Here is a 14,929-nt window from a genome sequence, read left to right as displayed (position 1 = left end):
TTACGTCTGTCTTTCAACGTCTCAGTAATTCTCTCCAGCGGGTGAAACAAACCTGTGACAAGTGGGACTGCCCTTCTCTGCATACACTCAATATCCCCTGTTAGCCCTATTTGATACTGATCCCACACAGTTGAACAATATTCTACAAAGAGCGTTCAAAAAGTTTTGCGCAGTCGTCTCTAATTTTTTTTTTTTTTGGGAGAGGGGAATGAAATTTTTTTTGTGAACATACTTGGAACATTTAGCTATACATTGAGGCGACTCATTGAAGCCTCCATCAGCTGTGACGCTGGTGCGTCCGCCACGTGGCGCCAGGCCATGTCGGGCGGGTTGCATCACCGACTCGCTAGGCGCTCAGCGGGCAATGCGGCACTATGTTTTCGAATTTTTTCAAACTGTTGCATCCTTGAGCTCCCGGTTCGCGATGTACGACTAGCGGTTACAGAGGTCAAGGATCACACTTTATTAATAACTATAGTACAAAGTAATGTCTCCCGTTACAGGTACATTTTCTGCAAGTACACCAAATGATGTAAATGCACTTTGGTGAAATACTGGAGATTGACTTTTACACCATCGCGTGACACAAGAAATAAGATCATTCTCACTAGCAAATGTTTTACCGTGCTGGTAGGCCTTCAGAGGACGAAAGAGGTAAAATTCAGACGGAGCCATGTCCGGACTGTATGGAGGATGAGGAACAATTTTCCAACTCATTTCCGTGATTTTCTGCTGTAAGTGTTATATGGGGTTTGGTGTAGTCTGGTGAGCTGACCTTGAAGCTGTGGTCCGTCGGTCTTGATGGCATGTCGCAGCTTGTGCAATGACAACCAATAATGGTCCCGGTTAATCGCGGAGCCAGATCCCAAAAAGTCAATGGAAATGACCACACTGATCGCAGAAGAAGGAAGCCATCACCTTTCGGCCTGCTGTTCGTGAAAGTCTTGGCTTCTTCTTCCGAGGGAAACCTGGATGACGCCACTCCATTGATTGGGTTTTCCTCTCAGGTTCGGACAAAAACAACCATATTTCATCGTGAGTAATGACGCCGTCAAAACGCTGTTTCCACTCTTCAGTAAAGGTCTTCATGCGACCCTCGGACTCATTCATCCTCATCGTTTTCGTTTCTCTTGTCAATAATGTAGGCACCCGAAGTGCACAGATTTTTCTGTACCCTACTGTCTGTACCCGTGATACCGCGCTACCCAATGACAAACGAGTCATTTCAGCAAGCTGTTGTGTCATCACACATCTGTCATTTTGGATGATTTGATCAATGGTCTCCTTATTCACGTCACTCACTGCCATCGATGGTCTACTGCATCGTGGATTGTCCTGTAGAGAGAAATCACCTTCTTTAAATCTCTGCAACCACCGCTAGAAACTGCTGCGATCCACTGTGTCCGCTGGCTGCTGTGGCCGAGCGGTTCTAAGCGCTTCAGTCCGTAACCGCGCTGCTAGTACGGTCGCAGGTTCTAATCCTGCCTCGGTCATGGATGTTCTAAGTCTAGGCGACTGTTGACCTTAGATGTTAAGTCCCATAGTGGTTAGAGCCATTTGAACCATTTCAGCCACTGTGTCCTCCCCATAAACAGGGAGAAACGTCCTGTGAATCGATGTGGCAGAGTCATTGCCGTTCTTGAAGAGGAACTCCATCACTGACCGTTGTCGCAACCTGACATCTACTTCACGGTCCATTATGGCTCACCTGTAAACAAAAGAAAATACTTTTATACACCAACTTATAGCTAAATGTTCCAAGTATGTTTACAAAAAATTTCATAGTCCTGCTGCAAAAAATAAAAAATATTAGAGACGACTATGGAAAACGTTTAGAACGCCCTTTGTAGAATGGATGGCACGAGTGATTTTTAAGCAGTCCATTTTGTAGGCTGATCGAATTTCAGCTGGAGTCTGTCACCTGATTTACCTGCCACTGAGTTTAAGAGATGGTTCCATTTCATGTCCCTAAACAGTGTTAGACCCACGCACTTGTATAAGCTTATCGATTCCAACTGTGACTCAGTGATGTTGTAGTCATAGGATGTTTACTGTATTTTTCATTCTGTGAAGTACAAAATTTTACATTTCCGAATACTGCACCATTCTGAAATCTTATCAGTTTCCGGCTGAATACTTGTGTAGTCTCTTTCAGACAGTACTTCATTACAAACAGCCGTATCGTCTGTGAAAAGTCTGACGTCAATATTAACATGGTCTGTAAGGTCATTAACATACAGGTAGAATAGCAATAGCATTTCCATGGGGTGTATGTGTATGTGTGTATTGAACTGGGGACCTAGAAATGACGGAGCCGATGTTTGCGTCGTAGAGTAATTATGATGTACGCGTACGTGCAGACAGTGTTTGCGCAGCAATCGCCGACATTGTGTAACTGAGGTGGAATAAGGGGAACCAGCCGTCATTCGCCGAGGCAGATGCAAAACCGCCTTAAAAGCAATCCACAGGCTGGCCGGCACACAGGACCTTGACACTAATCCGCCGGTGCGCCTTCCCGCTCGGGTAGCAGCGCGTTAGACCGCACGGCTAGCCGGGCGGGCTTCCATGGGGTACTCCCGAAGCCGCTTGTACGTCTGTCGTTGATCCTCCACCCATTGTATAGGTGGTGGACTGTTTCCCTGCACCGCCCTGTACAGACATAGCTTAAAGCTGAATTTATATGAACCACCTCAAGACGTTGGCACGACATAAAATACTGACGTTGTCATGACATAAGAAAAGTTACGCAGGCTGATAAAAAGAAAACCACCGTAGATAGCACATAAAGTGAGTCACGTAGCGGCCAGACTGAAATGAATCAGTTGCGGCCTTCATAAGATGGAAATTGCGCGGAGGCTCAGGCACGCCACAGTCTGACGTCAGCACATCTCTCTGTGTACGCAGGTGTGGGCGTGCGCGGCCGCTGGCACCCTGGGGGAGCCCGTGACGTCACCGCTGGCTGTGGCTGCGGTCCCCACGCTGCGGCAGCCGCGGGCCGACTACACCGAGTGCGACGGAGTGGCGGCTGGGCAGGTGGCCTGCGCCGACGACTGCCGGACGGTGAGGGGTGCTGGCGCTGCGCTAAGCTCACTGGCTGTGAGGTGGCTGTATGTAATCGTCGTTTTGTTTCGGAGCACTACACTAGCAGCAACCGCGTTTGCAGACTAAATTGTCAGCATTCGTGTCAACCTACTGCACAAACAACTGTTGTTTACAATTGCCCAAACATGTTTCAATACCCTCATGCCGTAGTCAGTGGGTATTTTTATTCAGTTCTACAAACATATTTTAATTACTAATTACTCGCCGGCCGGTGTGGCCAAGTTTGATGCGGCTCTTACCTTTTCTCTACAATATTGGGTTGTGCAGGACCCTCTTAACGTTATGGTATACCGACTGCTTGCCTTTGAAAAACGTCACAATTTACCGCCAAGAGCTCCGGATAATTTTTTCAAAATTGAACAACCAGTTTCGATGCGTGGACCATCACGCCCATAAAAACATTTATTTATACTAGGTGATAAACTCGTGAAATCAGTGGCGCCAGATAACAAAATCCCTGAATTTGTCACTGCAGTCAGACAGTAAAATACCATATCGTGCGAGGCAGTGTACTCAGTCCTGTTATACGAGTATTTACAGTTGGCATTAACATTGCGAACGGAATGCCTCTGTTCGTAGTCATAGCATTCTATGTATTTTTCCATTTTGTGAACTGCAATATTTTACAGTTCTGGACATGTAAAGCAAGCATTGCACCACTTTCAAATCTTATCAAGGGCAGACTGAATATTTTTCTAGTTTTCTTTCAGACTGTACGTCATTATAGATAGTTGTACCATGCACGAAAATTCTGAGGCATTCTGAGTATTTAGAATGCCTCTGTTCCTATTTAAACCTGTCTGTTAATATAACACGAATGAGTGTACTGTCTGTCACGTTTCATTACTGCTGACGTAATATTTTGCTATTACACACTAGTGACGAATTCACGGGTTTTATTATTTGACAGCATAGATTTTACCGTCTAGTGTGGTGGTGTAAATATTTTTATGAACCCGAAGATGATCTGTGACCGAAACTGGCTGTTCAATAAAGAAATTTTTATTAGAAGGCTCTTGGCGGTAAATCATTATTTGCGAACTGTGAGGCATCATGTTCTTAAAATTGTTGATAGCTTCTCAACTGCAAGTCCTAAAAAGTAACACCTCCCATAGATCATTCGCTGACTACTTAACAGCCTACAGCCATCACCCAAGTAAAATAGACACAGATTTAAACATACTAAACTCCAGCCATAGCCTGTACCAAAAACGGACAACAGAAGAAAACTTCCTCATACAGAATGCATTATCAAGGAAAAAACAGACAATATGTGATTACAATAAACCATGCAATAGCACATTATTTAGCACATTAAAGTAACTTGTGACGTTTTCGAAACTCGAGGCCACTGAAAATTTAATTCTGAGCTTCTATTGAACTGACGCCACAAATCCATTTTTGGATTTCTTCAATAACATAATTTATGTTATGTTCGTTTCAGCAGTTTGGTCCCAGAGTTAGTTTATGCTAGGTAAATATTAATGACTCAGAACCGTGGATTCATACTACAATGTTCATTGTGCAAACATAGTTCACAATCAGCACTTGCAATAATAATAGCTTTTTCGACAACCTACAGGCCAACAATTATTCAATTATACGGAAAAAACGTAATTTAGTTACAAACTACGGAGTGCACACACATGTAAACGTCTCTACAAACATTCGGATTTAGGCTGCGACATGTTCGATATGCCTGCCATCCTTGGCGATGATGTGGTGCAGGCGAGTGGCGGAATTCTGGGTGACCCGCTGAAGTGTAGGAACACCGATGCTGTCGATGACTGTTTCCAGCTCAGCCATGGTTTTGGGGTTATTGCTGTACACCTTGTCTTTAATATAGCCCCACAAAAAGGAGTCGCATGTGTTCAGATGCGGAGAATATGGCGAGCCATGCCAGTGGCTTCTGGGTACTCCAGAGCCAAAGCGCGGTCCACAGAGTGCTTCTCCAGGGCATGAAACACTCTCCACGTTCGATGGGGTCAAGCTCCGTCTTGCAGGAACCACATCTTGTCGAAATCAGGGCCACTTTGGATAATGGGGATGAAACCACCTTTCAGAACCTTCAGGTACCGTTTGGTAGCCACCGTGCCATCAAGAAGTATCGCACCGATTATTTCGCTACTGGACATTGCACACCATACCGTCACCCACTGAGGGCGAAGAGAGTTCTCGATAGCGACATGTGGGTCCTCAGTACCCCAAATGCACCAGTTTTGGTTATTGACGAACCAATTCAAATGTAAGCGGGTTTCGTCGCTAAACCAAACGATATTCACTTCAAAGTCCTGCTCGTTAGCTCCGTGCACGGCAGTGTTGGCGAAATACAACCGCTGTTCCATGGCTCTGGCCCTTAATGAGTGATAGGTTTGAATTCTGTATGGGAACAACAATTCGTCGCAGTGTCTCCCGGTTGATTCCCACCTGTTTTGTGGCTCGTCTGATGGATTTCCTTGGACTGGTTTGAAAGACAGGTCGAGTCTTCTCGATGATTTTAGAGGTTTTAACCCTTTTTGGACGACCGACATTGCCAACACTGTCATCACGAACACTGCCCGTTCTCTAAAACTCGCGAAAAAAATATAAGATTGTTAACACACTTGGATCGGTTGTCTTCAGTTTGAACCGGGTCGCACGCTTCCTTTGAGCCGCAGTTGGGCTCTTATTGCTCGCATAGCAGGCCTTCACAACCGCCGCGAACAACTGTGCATTTTCAACGTCCTAACGCAAACCGTTAGTGCAATAATTGACATCCTGTACTTTTGGAAGGCATTCACAAAATTACATGTGTTGTCGGTCTCAGTGGCCCGCCTCAGCACCAGCTCACACTGAACTGCCTTCTGCCACCTCAAAAATCTGCGAGGCCTGTCCAGGAAGCAGGCTGCGTTTCCGCCTTCTGCAACAAGGAGCGGAGTCAGGGAGCCATATTGTTGTCTGAGCATTCGTTCCCTCAGTCGGCACTGACATCCCTGGGCTAGCAGAACAGAGCGGATAAGGTTATATGTGTGGAAAGAGGCCAAAATAAGTTACTGTCAGTTGCACTCAACATATAAACTTTATTTGTTAAAACACACCATCATACAAGCAAGAATCAAAAACTCTCAAGATTTTAACGAAAGACCTCCTTTGATTTAATTTAGATCGGCTGAAGACCGCATCGAAAATCCAAGGCACAAGGCCTAAGCAAGGAATTGAGGTACAGGAGTTCTTCTGGAGGTTTTACTTGTTTAGAAAAATAATTCTTTATCTTCAATATAAATGAGCTGAAAGCCTTAGCTTAAATTTTTCCCATAGAAATCGGCTGATGACCACACATTAATCAAGAACATTGTTACGGCTTAAGACCAAGACAATGATTTTCAATGGTTAATCTGAATAGGCTGAAAACTCGGCTGAAGGCCGCATATCAACAAAACAATTTAACGGCTTAAGACGTATTAAGAAGAGCTTTCAGTTTGAAAGGTTGAAGGCCTTATCTTAAAATATTTCCTGCAAAACTCGGCTGAAGGCCTCATACTAAAGAATAACACTCTTATGCCTTAAGGCAAGACAAGGATTTTAAATTTTTAATTTAAGAGAGATTAAAATTTGGCTGAAGGCCATACACCATGCAGAAAACAATTTTACGGCTTAAGGCCTAAAGGGAAGAGCTTCTATATTTCAACTAAGATAGGCTAAAGGCTTCATCCTAAAATGCTTCACATAAAACTTGGCTGAAGGCCACATATGAAACCTAAACAATCTTATAGCTTAAAGCCCAGGCAACGAAATTTCCAGTTTTTAATTTAATCTGGAAAACTCGGCTGAAGGCCACATACAAGCTAGAAAATATTTCTTACAGCTTAAGGCCTAGAATACATTTTTCAACTTTTGATTTGCAAAGGCTGAAATCTCAGCTGAAGGCCAAATACCAACTTGAAACAAATTTATGGCTTAAGACCTAGCCACAAGAAATTTTCAATTTTAGTTTTGAAAGGCTGAAAACTCGGCTGAAAGCCACATACCAAACAAAAATCAATTTTCTCTTTTTACAGCTGAAGGCCACACAGCGTACTTAAGACTAAAAAGGAAATCATTATGTAAAAGGAGCAGCTCTCAGAAGGTTCCAAGGATTGGCCTGGGAAGGTAACACTAACACACGTTTAGGTGAGACAGCCAGCCAGACCGACAACCTCGTAATCGGACGCAACCCAACCGAAAGCCAGCCGACGAACCAACCAACAAGATCAGTTCTGCTCCACCTGACCAGCAAAATGACAACAAGATGGCAATAGCACAACGTTCTGGATACTGGTGTCCAATCCAGCCAAGTCAGAATAAACGCCCAAAACTACCAACAACACCTCAGCTGTCAAACTACACGCCGTGCTGGACAGTACACTGGCAAAAACTACATCAACGACCAGGTCAGGTGACGAGAACGTCAACGGCCACAAGGCAGAAGATACCGCTGGTACACTTTATTAATGCAGGAATGAATTAAATGAAGTTAAACACCACACAGGAAGACGGTTGCAGTTCTAGCCGACTTCAGAGCACACACGTTGTTGCTCGCAGGAATCTCCCAGAAAGCGACAACCAGGATCAAACAAAGAGATGTGACATCATTTGAGGCATGATAGTAGGTTAAGTGAGCACTCAACTTTAGTGTCGAGGATCGGTGGGCGACGAACTTCGTAACTCTCGCAAGAAGCGCCTCACAACTTGGACAGTGCGTGCACGCCGCCAGTGGCTCTGGTCTGACCACGCGCCACGGAGACGTCCTCGCCTCTCCGCCTCAACCGACCGACTGCCACACACAGCCCACCCAGAAAAATACATGCGCGACACCAAAGATTGTACAGCAGTACTAGTATCGATACACGTTGCTGCTGCCACTCACAAAGAGAAGACAGCAACTTTATGGCGGTAACCAAAGAAGAAATAAGACACCTCTGGACTGCAACAAATGATAAAAAATCAAGGCATGATGCGAGCCATCCACGGCTCAGGAACCCAGCCATGCCAGCTTGTCGTTCCCTGTTCTTTCACAATATAAGTTTTGAATGTGGGCCCCAGCTGAAAATCCCACTAGTTACCAAGTTCAGTCAGTAATAAGGTTTTTGTTGTGCAAAAATCCGTAAACCGATCGAATTTAGTCGGCAGCTGTGCTGTGTGAAGTGTACGGATACAAAGTAATCACTGGAGGTAGGTGTAGTACGGTCAGTGGTGTGTTAGGTTTAAAAGTGGCGCAACCAATGTTCACAATGAAGACCGAGGTGGACGATCAAGCGTTGTGACTGGACATGTAGAACTACCCTAGGCTACCGTAGAATATCGTAAGTAAGTGTTGACTACGGTAGTTTTACAAGTAGCTACGGTCAGTTAAAATGGTAACTTCATAAACTCTACGTTCCAATTGGGCGTAACCCCTTTTACACAGTTTTGGTTGCATGTGCAGTCAGTGTCTTACCAGAGTTCCCTAGAAACTGGAAGTCGTGAACCGTCTAGAAACTGAATGAGGGTGTATTAAGGGCTGCGTAATCTACGGAACATTTTTGTTCTAGATAGTTATCCATGCGTCTGTTACTTAAAAATAAAGTTTTGATAGCAAAATTGAAACTGTCAGTGCTTAATTGAGTTTTTTAAGAAAATTGTTAACTTGTAACGTGAAACAGAGGGATGTTGTAAAAACAGAAAAAACAGTACAGACTCATCAAATGGCGTTACAAAACGCAATTTCCTCAAAAAATTTAAACTTAAAAAGAAACGCGAAACGGAAACATCTCAAACATCGCTTCAATACTTTATCGAGCTGACGTAAAACATATTTCTGTTATTGCTAAACAACTTTCGCACTTATTGATAATAACAAGCAACTTTTGCCTTTGATCATGATGACTAACGTTCTGTTGAGAACAAAACAACAAGTATACAGTGTTTTTCGTGTTTGTGCATGTAAACTGTACTTGGATCAAAAGTAATTGCTTCGAAAATGCAGTTTTCACTTTTTAAGGATAAAAAATACACAGTAGTCTAACACCGAACGATGCAAGATTCTAATTATGCGAAAAACAAAAAACAAAAAGAAGTCGTCGGCTCCTGGTTACTCTCTCACACATCCATTTATGTTTCGTTGCCTACCAATGCTACCATTTCTACTGGTAATCATACATTTCCTACGTCATTTATGTACTGTATCAAAACTACCGAACCATAGTTTTGGTAGAGAGCAGCTCTAATTATGACAAATGAACTAGTGGCAAAAGTCGATGACCAGATTCAAGGAAACCGTCCATTCACAACACCGGAGTTTTCCCTTCGTTTTCCACAAATTCCAGGAGGTTGTTGCATCAAATAGTTGCACGGAAGCTAGCCTATCGAAGCAGTTGCGGGAGGGGATGACTAAGTGGTTGAAGAGTCGTGCAACAAAATTTTGTGACAGTGATATTTCAAAGTGTTCGCCGCTATGATAAATGCCGTAGTTGTGTGTAGACTATGTTGAAAAGCAGTCTTTAAGTGTCACTGTCACATGAATGAAACATTTTTTCCCATCCACTGTATTTTTTTTATACCAAAAAGGTAATTTACTTTCTTGGTAGCCTATCAGTTTAAGGTATGTGAGGTCACAGTATTGATATGTGGCTTACAAAACACTCGTTCGACCTATACTTGAGTATTGCTCATCAGTGTGGGATCCGTACCAGATCGGGTTGACGGGGGAGATAGAGAAGATCCAAAGAAGAGCGGCGCGTTTCGTCACAGGGTTATTTGGTAACCTCGATAGCGTTACGGAGATGTTTAGCAAACTCAAGTGGCAGACTCTGCAAGAGAGGCGCTCTGCATCGCGGTGTAGCTTGCTCGCCAGGTTTCGAGAAGGTGCGTTTCTGGATGAGGTATCGAATATATTGCTTCCCCCACTTATACCTCCCGAGGAGATCACGAATGTAAAATTAGAGAGATTCGAGCGCGCACGGAGGCTTTCAGACAGTCGTTCTTCCCGCGAACCATACGCGACTGGAACAGAAAAGGGAGGTAATGACAGTGGCACGTAAAGTGCCCTCCGCCACACACCGTTGGGTGGCTTGCAGAGTATAAATGTAGATGTAGATGTAGATATGTACCTAAAAGTGGGGTTAGGCTGCTTGATGGTCAAAACTACTTTGATTTGTACACTCCTGGAAATGGAAAAAAGAACACATTGACACCGATGTGTCAGACCCATCATACTTGCTCCGGACACTGCGAGAGGGCTGTACAAGCAATGATCACACGCACGGCACAGCGGACACACCAGGAACCGCGGTGTTGGCCGTCGAATGGCGCTAGCTGCGCAGCATTTGTGCACCGCCGCCGTCAGTGTCAACCAGTTTGCCGTGGCATACGGAGCTCCATCGCAGTCTTTAACACTGGTAGCATGCGGAGCAGCGTGGACGTGAACCGTATGTGCAGTTGACGGACTTTGAGCGAGGGCGTATAGTGGGCATGCGGGAGGCCGGGTGGACGTACCGCCGAATTGCTCAACACGTGGGGCGTGACGTCTCCACAGTACATCGATGTTGTCGCCAGTGGTCGGCGGAAGGTGCACGTGCCCGTCGACCTGGGACCGGACCGCAGCGACGCACGGATGCACGCCAAGACCGTAGGATCCTACGCAGTGCCGTAGGGGACCGCACCGCCACTTCCCAGCAAATTAGGGACACTGTTGCTCCTGGGGTATCGGCGAGGACCATTCGCAACCGTCTCCATGAAGCTGGGCTACGGTCCCGCACACCGTTAGGCCGTCTTCCGCTCACGCCCCAACATCGTGCAGCCCGCCTCCAGTGGTGTCGCGACAGGCGTGAATGGAGGGACGAATGGAGACGTGTCGTCTTCAGCGATGAGAGTCGCTTCTGCCTTGGTGCCAATGATGGTCGTATGCGTGTTTGGCGGCGTGCAGGTGAGCGCCACAATCAGGACTGCATACGACCGAGGCACACAGGGCCAACACACGGCATCATGGTGTGGGGAGCGATCTCCTACACTGGCCGTACACCACTGGTGATCGTCGAGGGGACACTGAATAGTGCACGGTACATCCAAACCGTCATCGAACCCATCGTTCTACCATTCCTAGACCGGCAAGGGAACTTGCTGTTCCAACAGGACAATGCACGTCCGCATGTATCCCGTGACACCCAACGTGCTCTAGAAGGTGTAAGTCAACTACCCTGGCCAGCAAGATCTCCGGATCTGTCTCCCATTGAGCATGTTGGGGACTGGTTGAAGCGTCGTCTCACGCGGTCTGCACGTCCAGCACGAACGCTGGTCCAACTGAGGCGCCAGGTGGAAATGGCATGGCAAGCCGTTCCACAGGACTACATCCAGCATCTCTACGATCGTCTCCATGGAAGAATAGCAGCCTGCATTGCTGCGAAAGGTGGATATACACTGTACTGGTGCCGACATTGTGCATGCTCTGTTGCCTGTGTCTATGTGCCTGTGGTTCTGTCAGTGTGATCATGTGATGTATCTGACCCCAGGAATGTGTCAATAAAGTTTCCCCTTCCTGGGACAATGAATTCACGGTGTTCTTATTTCAATTTCCAGGAGTGTATTAGTTTTACCTCAAAAGAAATTTTCCTCTGTGTATTAAATTACTTGTAATATATGTAACTGTGGAACAATTGTATTTAAGTCGACTACTGTTTCCACAACTCGTTCTGGCATGTTAGCAAAATAAAATAAATTTAATTTTTAAGAAAATTAAAACGTTTGTGAAATGTACAATACCTCATCTTAAAGGAATTTTTGTGCCCATTGCCAAAAAAGGAAGTAAGATTAGTGTTTAACGTGCCATCTACAACAAGGTCAGTAGAGACGGAGCATTAGCTCGGATTACGATAGGATGGTACAGGAAATCGTCCGTGACATTCCGAAGGAATCATCCAGACATTTATGTGAAGCAATTTAGGGAAATCACGGGAAACCTAAGTCTGGATGATGAGACGAGGATTCGAACCGCCGTCCTCCCAGATGTGACTCCAGCCAGCGTGCTGACCGCTGCGCCGCTGCCTCGGCGCGCTGCAGTCTCCGAGCCTGGTCTTAGATTTTACGAGTCTGTCACACTTATCTAGAATTTAATGTTATGGGTAGTATGTTAAACATATTAATTCACCTGAAGCCTTTGAGTTGCGGTTGCGTTTGTAAAACATTATCTTTTGTCCTCTAATATTAGTTGAAGGACTAACTTTTTTGCAAAGGTTATCTGAAATGTGACTAATATATGGGATTTTGCAACAGGGTTTGCAATTACTGAACGAACACTGTTGGCCAGCCTACAGAAATGGTGTAATTTTACGCGTTTTCTTTTTCCGTAGGTAGTTAAAGTCCCGCAACTACAGACCCGCAATTTATAATACCAGTAACATAGCAAAATTTTTATTGATTAGCGAAGACAACCTGCAACGCTCTGGAAAGAGTGGTGTGCGTAAAGTCTCTCGCAAGCACCGTGAAAAAGTTTACGTTGGTCAGTCAGGCAGGGATGAGGCAATTAATAGGCTACGCGAACCTGAGATAAGCTGGACATTAAGAGAGAAAGGTTCAACCTTTGCTGATGATTCCTTAGCACAAAACGATACATCCGACGTAGAATGTGAAGTTATACATCCTGTTAAGAAAAGCAGAAAGATGAACCTACTGGAAATATTGGAAATCAGGAAACACATGGCACAGAATGCCAGTCAAATATTCAATTATGAGACTCGGTTTCCATTTTCCCCTCCGTTCGATTAAGTTTTCGTTACAAATACTAGATTCAGGCTGTAAATGTATCTTATTTCGCGTTTGTAGTTAATTATTTCTCGACGTAAAAACTTTGTATCTCAACTAACAGAAAAAGGAGATACAGTTAGTGTACTTATTCCTATGTGATGTTTTGTTATGAAAATGCTCTGTCATTTTTGTATCTTCTATATAAACAAAAACCTGTTAAGTCGCACATCATTCACATCTGTGTTTGCGTGATTCAGTTGTCAATTGAAGATAGCCTAAGAAGCCGAAAGCCGGTTCCTACTAAATAAATATGATTTTGTAGACCAGCAGGAAGTATTTTCGTTTTTAATGTTAATAAGAATTTATGTAATATTAATTTTGGTTTGGGGCCCCGGCAGTAGGCAACATTCCATTAGAACTACAGATAGCCATGGGAGATGCCGTCGCTACAAAACTCTATTATCTGGTGAGTAAGATGTATGAGACAGGCGAAATACCCTCACACATCCAAAAAGAGTATAATAATTCCAACCCCAAAGAAAGCAAGTGTTGACAGGTGTGAAAATTACCGAACTAACAGTTTAACAAGTCACGGCCACAAAATACTAACATGAATTCTTTACAGACGAATGGAAAAACTGGTAGAAACAGACCTCGATGAAGATCAGTTTGGGTTCTGTAGAAATGTTGGAACCTACGACTTATCTTACAAGATAGATTAAGGAACGCAAACCTACTTTTCTAGTATTTGTTGCCTTACAGAAAACTTCTTACAGTGTTGACTGGAATACTCTCTTTCAAATTCTGCAGGTGGCCGGGGTAAAATATCGGGAGCGAAAGGCTATTTACAGTTTGTACGGAAACCAAATGGCAGTTATAAGAGTCGAGGGGCACGAAAGGCAAGCAGTGATTGGAGCGGGAGTTGTAGCCTATCCCCGATGCTATTCAATCTGTATATTGAACAAGCACTAAAGGAAACAAAAGAACAATTTGGAGTAGGAATTAAAAGCCACGGAGAAGAAATAAAAACTTTGAGGTTTGCCGACGACATTGTAATTCTGTCAGAGACAGCAAAGGACTTGGAAGAGCAGTTGAACGGAATGGATAGTGTCTTGAAAGGAGGATATAAGATGAACATCAATAAAAGCGGAACGAAGATAATGGAATGTAGTCGAATTAAATCAGGTGATGTGGAGGGAATTAGATTAGGGAATGAGACAATTACAAATGTAGACGAGGTTTGCTGTTTTGGGAGCAAAATAACTGATGATGGTCGAAGTAGAAAGGATACAAAATGTAGACTGGCTATGGCAAGGAAAGCGTTTCTGAAGAAGAGAAATTTGTTAACGTCGTGTATAGATTCAAGTGTCAGGAAGTCTTTACTGAAGTACTTGTATGGAGTGTAGCCATGTATGGAAGTGAAACATGGACAATAACTAGTCCAGATAAGAAGAGAATAGAAGCTTTCGGAATGTGGTGCTACAGAAGAATGCTGAAGATCAGCTGGGTAAATGACGTAATTAATGAGGAGGTACTGAATAGAATTGGGGAGAAGAGGAATTTGTGATACAACTTGACTAGACGAAGAGATCGGTTGGTAGGACACGTTCTGAGGCATCAAGGGATCACCAATTTAGTACTGGAGGGAAGCGTGGAGGGTAAAAATCGTAGATGGAGACCAAGAGGTGAATACGCTAAGCGGATTCAGAAGGATTTAGGTTGCAGTAGTTACTCGGAGATGAAGGATCTTGCACAGGATAGAGTAGCATGGAAAGATCCATCAAGCCAGTCTCTCGACGAAGACCACAACAACAATACTGGCTGCAGTCAAAGCGCCCGATGCTTGGTGACGTCATCGATTTCGCTTCAGTAATCGACTATGAAATTGTATAACAAACTCTAAAAAAAAAAAATGCGACACGTAGATAAACAAACGCGGGGGTGTACACACACACATACGCACACACACTCCAATGACGGTACTAAGCAGCTGAAATTTGTTTGCGAATTTATTTAAAAAAAACAGTTGCTTGTGTAACGGGATCTTAACTCCTATTACTGTGTCGCCTTCTTTTCTTTCTCTATACTCCTA

General features: G+C 44.3%; 1 protein-coding gene across 1 annotated transcript in view; it reads left to right on the top strand.

The window, feature by feature from the left end:
- The window catches only part of LOC124612559 (putative protein TPRXL), a 90,078-nt gene that overhangs the window by 18,342 nt on the left and 56,807 nt on the right, over positions 1-14,929 (top strand). Inside the window, exon 2 of the mRNA XM_047140834.1 lies at positions 2,905-3,060. Within this exon, the coding sequence (XP_046996790.1) occupies positions 2,905-3,060 (156 nt within the window). The remainder of the gene's footprint in view (positions 1-2,904; positions 3,061-14,929) is intronic.

Source organism: Schistocerca americana, chromosome 4, assembly GCF_021461395.2.
Source record: "Schistocerca americana isolate TAMUIC-IGC-003095 chromosome 4, iqSchAmer2.1, whole genome shotgun sequence".
Classification (NCBI taxonomy): Eukaryota; Metazoa; Arthropoda; class Insecta; order Orthoptera; family Acrididae; genus Schistocerca; species Schistocerca americana.
The sequence above is the reverse complement of the archived record's forward strand: the minus strand, read 5'-3'. Positions and strand labels throughout refer to the sequence as shown.